The 10,759-nt window shown below is 41.5% G+C and overlaps 1 protein-coding gene across 2 annotated transcripts in view; it reads right to left on the bottom strand.

Moving 5' to 3' along the window:
* Positions 1-7,748: 7,748 nt before the first annotated feature.
* Positions 7,749-10,759, bottom strand: part of clip3 (CAP-GLY domain containing linker protein 3) — a 21,268-nt gene continuing 18,257 nt past the window's right edge. For both annotated transcript variants that reach the window (XM_017431064.3, XM_017431065.3), the window contains one exon: positions 7,749-10,754. In XM_017431064.3, coding sequence (XP_017286553.1) covers positions 10,700-10,754 — 55 coding nt within the window. In that variant the 3' untranslated portion in view covers positions 7,749-10,699. The remainder of the gene's footprint in view (positions 10,755-10,759) is intronic.

Below are 10,759 nucleotides of genomic sequence, written 5' to 3'. Positions count from 1 at the left end.
AGAACCATCCTGTAGAACCAGCTGCAGAACCAGCTGCAGAACCATCCTGCAGAACCAGGCAGAGAACCATCCTGCAGAACCAGCTGCAGAACCAGGCAGAGAACCATCCTGCAGAACCAGCTGCAGAACCAGCTGCAGAACCATCCTGCAGAACACGGAGAACAGAAACAAACTAAAGTCTGACATGATCTAAATAAATCAAATCAAATATAATTCTTGTTTTCTTTAAAGTTTTAATTTACTGTAAAGTTTTAAACTTTAAATATTTAAGTTTGGATTAAAGAGAAAAGAAGAAGTTCTGTCTCTGAATAATTTTATATAAGATTATAAATTATATTCTAAGATTATCTTTAAAAATGTCACCAGTTTGCATCTAAATTAACTAAAAAGATCAAAAACTTTTTTATTCAACTTAAATATACTGAGTTTAAAGATCCATATAAATATGTATAAATTAACATTTAGGATGTTTTAGTATTAATTAAATATTTTACTGGATTTCAGTTTAAATAAATAAATAAATAAAACATGAAATATGAATTAAATTAGTTTCAGTTTAATCTGTTTTTATTCAGTAAAATAAACAGAATTTAAACTAAACAGGAAAAAAACATTTATCAAACAATACAGTACTCCTAAAACACACACACACAGCTTACACAACCCTCGCGCACACACACACACACACACACACACACACACACACACACACTCTTTTGTTCTCTTCCACAGACCAATGATTCGTCCCGTCAGCCTGTCGACCAATCAGAGCTCCAGTTGTTCTTTAAACCAGCCAATCAGCCGACTGCACGCTGGCTTCATTCTTTAGTTTATATGTGAACTTGGACTCTGTGTGTGTGTGTGTGTGGCAGTGACCCAGCAGGTCAGACGTCCTGGTTTTGGTTCTTGGTTTCCCCTCAGCTCCCTGCAGAAACTCCACCTCAGCAGGAAACTGAGCGCCGAGTGTTTCTGCTTTTAAAGCTTCGTTTGCATCAAGATCCAAAACATCACAGACAGTAAAAACAGACATTTCTATCAAATGATTCACTGCTTTTCATATATTTCAGCTGTGTTTCTGACTGCCATCTTATCCTTAAAGTTTTCTTTTCCCTGAACCAACCAAAGTATTTCTTTTCCAGGAACAGATTTTAATAACTTAAATATTTTTAAAAGATTTAAGACTAGTGGTGAGTCTTGAAATGCTTCCAGAACCAACATTTATTCTCTGGGTTCCTGAACTGAGAATAAAACGTTTTAGATGGACTTTCTTTACTCCGTGTCCCTTTTTACCTAAAATCATCTGTGTTACAATAAAAGATGCTTCAGTCAAATCTCAGACTCCAGAGGTTTCGACAAAATAAATGTTGATCTGAATTTAGATCTTGATAAACAACATTTCTTGTCTTGAGTGTGAGTTATAACGAGTTAGGATTTAATTTCTGGTGTCTAGTTAAACACAGGAGGAGAGGATTTCCTTCTGAGCAGAATGACTCATTCAGCTGCTGTCAGTCTGTAAAGCTTGTTTTAAAACTCGGCCCTCGGCCCTGCAGCCGGCTGCAGCCTCACCTCCAGCTAATCAGAGAATGATCTCATGAACCCAGCGGGCGACGAGGTGGAGGAGAAGCTGCTGCCGTTCAGACGTGACAGCAGAAGAATCCACTGTTTCCTGCTTCAGACAGGAAGGAGGGATGAACATGTGACACATGCACAAACCATCCTGAACATGTGTGCATGTTCACATGAACATGTTCACATGAACATGTTCACATGAACATGTTCACATGAACATGTGACACATGCTGCAATGACTGAAGACCTGCCTGGTTCTGAAGTGGTGCCGTTTAAAAAGCCACAATGTTGGATCGCTTTAAAATGTTGCTTTTGATGGCAAAGTTTGCTTTTTTGCAAACCTGGTTTTCTTCACCTCGTTTCCTTCGTGATTCTCCAGACAGATCGCTCTGACTGCTGTCTGCTGCAGGTAAGATATTAGCTGCTCATAAACCCGGTTCTCTTGAAGGACTAAAGAGATTGGAGCAGTCCCGTCCGTCCCCGAGGGTCGCTCTAACACCATGAGGACTTGAGTTTGGAGGGATGAACGGTCTGTTTGTTGGTGTTTAACAGATTTCAGGAGTTCTTTAAAGCTTTGTCTCCTGACAGAGTTCGTCTCTGAGCTGCAAACCTGCAGGCGGCTTGGATCCATCAGGAGGAAATCCTGCAGAGCCAAATTAAAGCAGCGCGCCTGGAGAGAGTTCAGATTATTCAGAGACAGATTTGTGTAGCGCCTCAGGGGTCGCACAGCTGAGTGTGTGTGTGTGTGTGTGTGTGTGTGTGTGTGTGTGTGTGTGTGTGTGTGTGTGTGTGTGTGTGNGGAAATCCTGCAGAGCCAAATTAAAGCAGCGCGCCTGGAGAGAGTTCAGATTATTCAGAGACAGATTTGTGTAGCGCCTCAGGGGTCGCACAGCTGGGTGTGTGTGTGTGTGTGTGTGTGTGTGTGTGTGTGTGTGTGTGTGTGTGTGTGTGTGTGTGTCTGCTGGGGGCTGCAGTGCTGCGAAGGTCGAACACTTGTCTGATGACTGTCTGCAGACTGTCTGAGGCCCAGACACAGTCCTGAAACTATCAGCGTCTTTCTCCTTTCCTGAAGTTTTCTCTGACTTTCAAAAAAACGAGCGACGGAAAAAAGACGAGTCTCATCAGGACCGACTCAGGATCCAGAAAAGAGGAGAAAACATCTGAAAAGAAGAGGAACAGGGAGGAGAAGGAGACATTACATAATGGTTCTATCAGCTTTGTGTCAGCAGCGCCACCTGCTGGTGGCACCACTGGCTTGCAGCTGAGGAAGAGGAGTTCTCACACAGAGAGGAAGAACTTGTCACTGCAGGCGAACTCAGAAAACTGTAAATTAAAAACTGGTTCTGGTGATGAAGATGAATTAAAAACATCACACTTTGTTTGTTTGTTGTTGTTGTTTGTTTTTTAGAATCTGATTATTAAAGAGATGAAATGTTTCAAGAAAACAAACCTTTTTATTGGAAGTTATTTCTGGTTTTTGGTCTAAAATGTTGCAGAACCTCTGAGCTCTTCTGGAAGCTTCCAGCTTCTGTTTGTTTGTTTGTTTGTTTGTTTGTTTGTAATCTGCAGAGGTTCCTTCTGCAATGACAGCTTTCGTCTCTCTGTAGGAGTTGTGTTTTATAACTAAATTAAAGTCGAATATAAAATATATAAAGTATTTATACAACACATAAAGTATTTATACTACGAGGATTTATGTTTGTATATTTATTGATGCTGTTTACTGAACTGGATCGGAGTTGTTTTAAGGTGGTCTGATTTAAGGTGGCCCTTTTTTCTCCTCCACGTCTCAAAGAGACGAAGGTGAAGATTAAACCGGATTAAGGACTGAATTTTGAATCATTTACATCCGAATAAATCTGGTGTGAAGGATCCTCCTTTAATCTGCAGCAGTCTCGATCAGTGATTGATCAGACAGTAGACAGGAGGAGCCATCTTTTTATAATCCTGCAGGAAGCTTCTCTGAGAATAATGAGTCCTTGTTTGTTCTGTAGCTGTAGGGATAATCCCACCTGCTCACCTGACATCTTATTTAGTTTTAATCTCAGACGTTTGTTGGACTGAAAACCTGAGAAAAAGTTTCATCAGATTTTTAATCTACAGTCTGACAGAAACAGAATCTGAAGGTTGGAGGTTATTAATCTGAGGTTATTAATCTGAGGTTTAATAATCTGAGATTTAATAATCTAAGGTTATTAATCTGGTTTAATGTCATAAAACAGAAACACCAGTCGACTCATAAATAAAGTTTTAGTTTTATTATCAGGAGTTAAATTCTGTCTGAAAATCAGTTTTTATTTGTTTGAACGTTTGTTGGATTTGTTTGTTTTTATTCTTTTTTTATTATTTTATAAGTTTATTCTTGTCTTTAACTTGTTTGACTCTTTTTTATTTATCAGTTTTTTCTGTTTTGCTTCAACAAGTTTGTTTTTTAATAAACAAACAAATAAAAACCTAAAATCAAACTTTTCTGTCTGTTTTTTTTCATCTTCAGGTTTGATTTAAATTTTCCTTCGACCAGTTTTTTCCTAATAAAGAGTTTAAAAATGTTTTATTGGCAAATAAACAAATAAACAAATCTTTAGAGTAAACTTCTGATAATCCTGTTTCTAAAACTCCACTGATGAGATGAGATGATGAAGGGAACATGAACTCATCAAAGGGTCAAAGGTCAGATCAAAGAGCCCCGTCCCTCTGAAGTCCGAACATCAAACGGAACCATCAGGCTCGTTAACGCCTGTCTGATCCGGGTCAGAGCTCACTTTAAAACCGGACCCTGATGGATCAGAACCCAGAGCAGAACCCTGAAGATGGACGGAACCACAGAGTCAGACTTCAGCATTGAGCGGATCCTGTCCCCGGAGTTCGGCCGCCGACCGGACCAGAACCACAGCGAGCCGAGTCTGGAGTCAGCCAGCTTCAGACCTCCTGCTCCGGTACCGGTCCTGATCCCAGTCCCGGTTCCAGGCTGCCTGCTGTGCAGAAGGATGGACTTTGGAGACGGCTTCTGTCCCACAGAGATCACCTGGTTCCATCCGAACTGTGGCCTCTACAAAACCTTCATCCAGAACCCTGCAGGTAGGCCAGAACCAGAACCAGAACCTGACCCTGAAACCAGCACAGTTTAAACTTTTCTAATCTGGACTTTATATGTTTTTCTGTTTCTCCCCAGATGTTCGGCCGCAGGACGGAGTCCCGGTCCAGTCCCAGTCCAGGGCCCGGATCAGGACAGTGTTCACCGACAGACAGACCGAACAGCTGGAGGCGCTCTTCCAGCTCACAGACTACCCGTCTGCAGAGACCCGGTCTGAACTGTCCAGAACCACCGGGCTGAGCGAGGAGACTGTCAGGGTGAGTCACCAGAACCGGAACCTCCGGAGTAAAGTTCTCAGAGAACCAGAACAGGACGATCTGAGAACCTGCAGCTCAAACAGAACCAAAGTTCAGATCCGGTTCTGGTTCCTTTAGGTTTTACTGTTCAAGCAGCCAGAATTCCCTGGAATCTGTTAAAGTCCAGGATCCCAGGAAAGTCTGGATCACTAAAAAACCGGACCGGATCAGGAAGTGGACAGATGTTCACCAGATGTGACAGACCAGTTTCTTTCAGACTCTCCAAAACCGGGTTTCTCTGATCAAAGATCAAATATCAAAGATTAAAGATCAAACATCAAACATCAAAGATCAGAGATTAAAGATCAGAGATTAAAGATCAGAGATTAAAGATTAAAGATTAAAGATTAAAGATTAAAGATCAAAGATCAAAGATCAGAGATTAAAGATCAAAGAATAAAGATCAACAATTAAAGATTAAAGATTAAAGATCAAAAATCAGAGATGAAGGATCAAAGATCAAAGATTAATGATTAAAGATCACATATTAAATAAAAAAGATCAAAGATCAGAGATTAAAGATCAGTTTTATCTTTAAACATCAGAAACTTTCCTGTTTGTTCTAAAAAACTGAAATTCTCCTTTTTGTTTCCAGGTTTGGTTCAAGAACCGCAGAGCCCGAAGGAAGAGGCAGGCTCAGAGTTTAAAGGTCAAACAGCTCTGACCCGGACCCTGACCCGGGTCCAGCTGCTGGTTCTGGCTGTCCTGCTCAGCGGCACTTCAGCAGAACAAACATCTGCTGGTGACCCAGTGACCCCTGGGATCGGTCTATTACCTGGTGTTTCAGACAATCTGTGACCCATGGGATCGGTCTATTACCTGATGTTTCAGACAATCTGTGACCCCTGGGATCGGTCTATTATCTGATGTTTCAGACAATCTGTGACCCATGGGATCGGTCTATTACCTGGTGTTTCAGACAATCTGTGACCCCTGGGACCAGTCTATTACCTGATGTTTCAGACAATCTGTGACCCCTGGGATCAGTCTATTACCTGATGTTTCAGACAATCTGTGACCCATGGGATCGGTCTATTACCTGGTGTTTCAGGACGGTTCAGGCTCTTCTGCTGATCTTTTCTGGACAGTTTTAAACAGTTTTTCTGTGTAATTTATTAAAAATGTTTTTTAAACACAAACAGTTTGTGGCCTTTAAGGGTTTCTCTGAATAAAAACTCAGTTCCTGAAATTAAAACTCAATCTGTGTCGTTTTATTTCTGCTGCTGCCAAAAACAACCGAATCACAAGATTTTAATAAAACTCACTGATGGAACTTCTTATACTTTAAATCCTGCATAAAGATATAAATGAGTTTAATTTATTGTCCGAAAGAGCAGAAACTTGTTTTTATCTCGGCGTGGAGATAAAATATTTACAGCCTGAAGAGTAACTGAATATTCTTCTTTATTCAAGCTTTACTTTTAGATTTATTTTCTTTGTGGACGAATAAAAAAGGACAAATATTCCTTTTGGTGACGGTGACGGTGACGGTGCATCTGGATGATCTGCAGACAGAAAACAGTTTGGTTCCGACGGACCCAAACAGAACAGAGAGGACCAGATTCTACCAGCAAACCGGGAACCTTCTCCTGTTTGGACCCGAACTTCCTTTAGAACCTGATTAATTTATTAGATCTGCTGTCAGTCCTGATCTCCTCACTGAAGCGCTTCGTCACAGAGGTTCTGTTCGGGTTCGGACACCTTCAGAACCACGGAGTGTAGAGTTCAGTCCGATCCGTCCCCCTCAGCTGGACACAGAAAGGAAGGTTCTGTCTCCCAGAACCCGGTCCAGTTCATCATAGAACGGAGAACCTGAGCCGGTTCCTGTCGGACCGGGTCGGACCGGTTCCGTGCGGTTTGCGCCGAACCGAACCTTCGGCCCAGATGGAGAGCAGACACTGGGTCTCAGCTCCATCCTGATGGTGCTTCTCTCTGTGTGCAGTGATGGAGCAGCTCCATCAGCATCAGCATCTTCTGCTGCTTCTTCTTCGTGGGTTTGTTTCAACACCAGCTTCCAGGCTCCTTACCGCCACCTGCTGGAGGACAAGTAAATCTGAAAATATAAAACTCATCTTATTTTAAATTCGTGCTCATTTCCAAATATTCACTTTATATTCAAGTATATAATGTATTTATATAAATATAATCTTTTTGTCAAATAAACGCTCGTCTGATTAAACGTTGCAGTTCTCCTTCTGTCCACAAGAGGGCAGCAGAGACTCACTGCTCCGAAACAAAACTAGTAAAAAACAAAAACCACGGGCGTATGATTGGAGGAGGATATGGGAGCAAACGTCTACATTCATTAGAAATGACGACTGCTTCAAAATAGACACATTTTGAAAGTCTCCTCAGGAAGCAGCAGGCTGCAGTTCCTGGACACGGCCACCAGGCGGCGACAAAAGCTCAAAGTTTTATTATTTTTATTTATATGAAAGTATTTTGTTTTTTTTATTTTTACTTTTAGCTTAGCTACTTTTTGACGGTTTGAACTGTTAGCTACTTTTTTGCTCATTTTTTGTTTTTGCTTCTTGCTCCTTTTAGCTTTTAGCTACCGTGTTGCTGGTTTTAGCTTCTCTTTTGCTTTTTTCTGATCGTTTGAACTTGAACAACTCAAGTCCTTCAGCTCTCAGAGTTCAGGCTGTTTTTGATTTTAGCTGTTTGTTTTAGATGTTAAATTCTTCATTAAGCTCTGAAAATTCAGGTTCAGTCAGGTCTGTTAAATTATTACACACAGAAATGTAATCAGATTACAGCTTTCAGTGAGTTTTAAAAGAAGCAGTCAGAAACTTTAGAAAAACATCAAATTCTTTATTATATTGATAGTTGATGACTGTTAATATCAGAAGCTTTTTCATGCTGATGAGACAATCCACACTGAAACCTGAAATACTGCAGGAGGTTAGAGACGAGGAGCATGCAGGAGGAGGACGTTCAGCTTCGATGTCGTGTTTCACTTCAGGCTCCGTCAGCACACTTCAGACAGGAGAGACTCTCTCACACACACACACACACACACACACACACACACACACACACAAACTGAAACTGAGCACACATTTAAAAAAAACAAAAAGTACACTTAGTGAAGTTATTCAAATATAAGCTATAAACTGTCTGAAACGAGCAGAGCTGTCAGATTACTTACAGAGTTCCCAGGACAGAACCAGCGGTTTTGATGGTTCTGACCCGACACAAACACTTTCCATTCCTGCTGACTGGGCTTTTTCAAGCAGCAGGTTTCACTGTCACTGCTTTGGCAGCTGGGAGTCACAGTTTGGGCGCTAACAGAAAGGAATTTGAATCTAAGAAAGGACAAACTTTAGTGGGCTGAGGACTGACTGTGAAGTATCAAACTGAACAAAGAGTTTTAGTTGGTCTCCAGCTGCCCGAAAGAAAGACAAATACCTCAAATTAATCCAAAATCCTAAAACCCGTCAGCAGAATGCAAAGTTTACAGTTTGTAGTTACAGTTAAACCAGTGGTAGCAGCCGATGAAACAAAAAGGGAATGTAAAGAGTTCATGTGGCGGCCGATTGAGAGAAAACTTTACATTTACACAGTTTGCACCAGAACTGTACGTTTACTGAACAAGGACGAACTTCCACCGTCACTGGGCCCACGCACGTAACGTTCACCTAAGATGGAGGAGTGAGCAGATCCCTGCTCTGCAGAGCTTCAGCATGAAGACACCACAGAAGAGCAGTGAAAACAGAAAGATGTAAAGTGGTTTGACTCTGGGATGGACCAGAACCAGGCAGACAAGGGAGAACAGTGCATACTGTCACATCAGAGCTTTTAGAGCCGCCTGACGCCAAACGTTCCTGTTCCTGAACCAGGAACGTGTCACAAACTCATCTTCAGTCACTGATTTAGAGACGTGATAAAACACTGAGTGCATCATGCAGCAATAAATGTTGGTTTTCTGAGCTGGACAGTAGCTTAAAGGACGTTTTCTAAAAACTGTCTGTGAAAAAGCTGAAACCCTGTTGCTCAACAAGCAGAAAGACCAGATAATTACAGGATGTAACATTTTCTGACCCGACCCGTTCGCCTGATCGGACCCTCTGGGATGAATACGCAGAAGCAGAGCAGATTAATAGTTTAAAGCTTCTTCCACGGCACAAACAGGACGGTTCTCCACAGCAGGAGCAACCACGATGGGAGTCTCTGAGGAGACGCAAACAGACAAACTCAGATTCCTTTTCCTGAGAGCCAGCGTCACTGTTCAGACTTTACAGGAGATCAGATGTTTCAGGGATTTTTGAAGAGGTCAGTTAATGATTTATTGTGTTGAGGAGATTTTTATTTAAACCAAAAGTTTGTATTGGAGGCGTTTTATACCTGGAGTTAATCCAGAATCTGTTGGAGACACAGACCCGTGAAAAAAGACTCCATTTGTCACTCGGAGTCTCAGAGACTTGGTACAGCTGCAAACAAACAGAACTGCAAACAACTTGTTCAAAGTTTCTGCTTCTCGAGTCGCAGCCCAGTGAGAAACGGCCTTTAATGACCTCAGAACCTCAGTCCTCGGAGCTCTGAAAGGCTCAAAAAGCTTCAGAGGTTTCTTTAAACATGAAATCCAGTAAATGTTCACATTAGCCTCTCAAATCAAACCCAGAAACCTGCAGACAAGGATGAGTTATTTAACACAAATCTGCAACAAACGTCTGGAAACCTGTTCTACGTCTCCAGGGTTCAGATCTGAAAGTTCTGTCTATAAACCAGGTTTTAAAGTTTATAGATGACAAACACTGGACTTCCTGTGTTTTCTGATCTCCTTCCACTGAGAATAAACTGGCTCCTAAATCTTAAATCCATCCTGAGCTTCATCTGTTCCTCATCAGAGCTTCGGCTGCTTGTTTTCTCAGAGTTAAATACATTTAGCTGCTTTTAGCTGGACATTAAGCACATGTAGGTTTCTGTCCCGAGTCAGAAAATGATGAGAGAAGAGGAGGAAACTTTAGAGAAATCCTAGGAAAATTTCTAAGTTTTCAGAGTTTAATGTTTGACAGGATGAGTCAAACTGGGTCTCAGTTTAAAGTTGAATTTAGTAGAAATCAGTGAAAAGTTTTAAGTTTCCTGAAAGAAAAGCTTCAGTTTGGGTCAGTTTTTGGTTTATAACACATCCTGCTTCATCGCTTCACTAAAATCTGCTACTGTTTAACTCCACATGGACTTTATTTGGCAAGACACTAAATATTAACCTTTAATTATATCATTTAGTTGCTATACTATCAAACTACATCTATTTATTTATTGTTTAACACTAAAACGGATGTTTGAGGGTAAAATCAGAATCCAGCTGCTTCCTGTGCTGTCACATTTAGTGGAAAAGATTTTTATGTAAAATTTAACATTTTATGGATGAAGAAGCTTTAATGGTGGAACTCTAGGTTAGAGATGATTAACCCTGTTTAAACTTCAGATATTAAGACTTTAGATTCTTTAGATTTTACAGCAGACAAAGTTCAAGGAAGCACCTGAAACCTGGTCCTGCTGTGGGACCGGGACCTGGACCGGGTCGGCTCAGGTACCACCTCAGGAGAACATGAAGCACAGAAGAAACACAACGTGTCGACAGAGCTGGACTCTCTGCGAGTCGAAGGAATGCAGGATGTTTGATACAAGGCACTAGAGAGTCTGCAATAGAACGGCTAAATCAGGAGGAAGGGGGCGAGGTGTCACCACGACGAGCTTCAGGGACCACCGACAGAAAGTAGAGCAGAGAGAACCGTGATTAGGTCTGCATCTCCGCACGGAGCATCCACGGAAACCAGCAGCAGAACAGGAGCCTGGG

The sequence above is a fragment of the Kryptolebias marmoratus genome, linkage group LG2, assembly GCF_001649575.2.
Source record: "Kryptolebias marmoratus isolate JLee-2015 linkage group LG2, ASM164957v2, whole genome shotgun sequence".
Lineage (NCBI taxonomy): Eukaryota > Metazoa > Chordata > Actinopteri > Cyprinodontiformes > Rivulidae > Kryptolebias > Kryptolebias marmoratus.
Note: the sequence above shows the minus strand (reverse complement) of the source record. Positions and strands in the feature narration are given on the sequence as shown.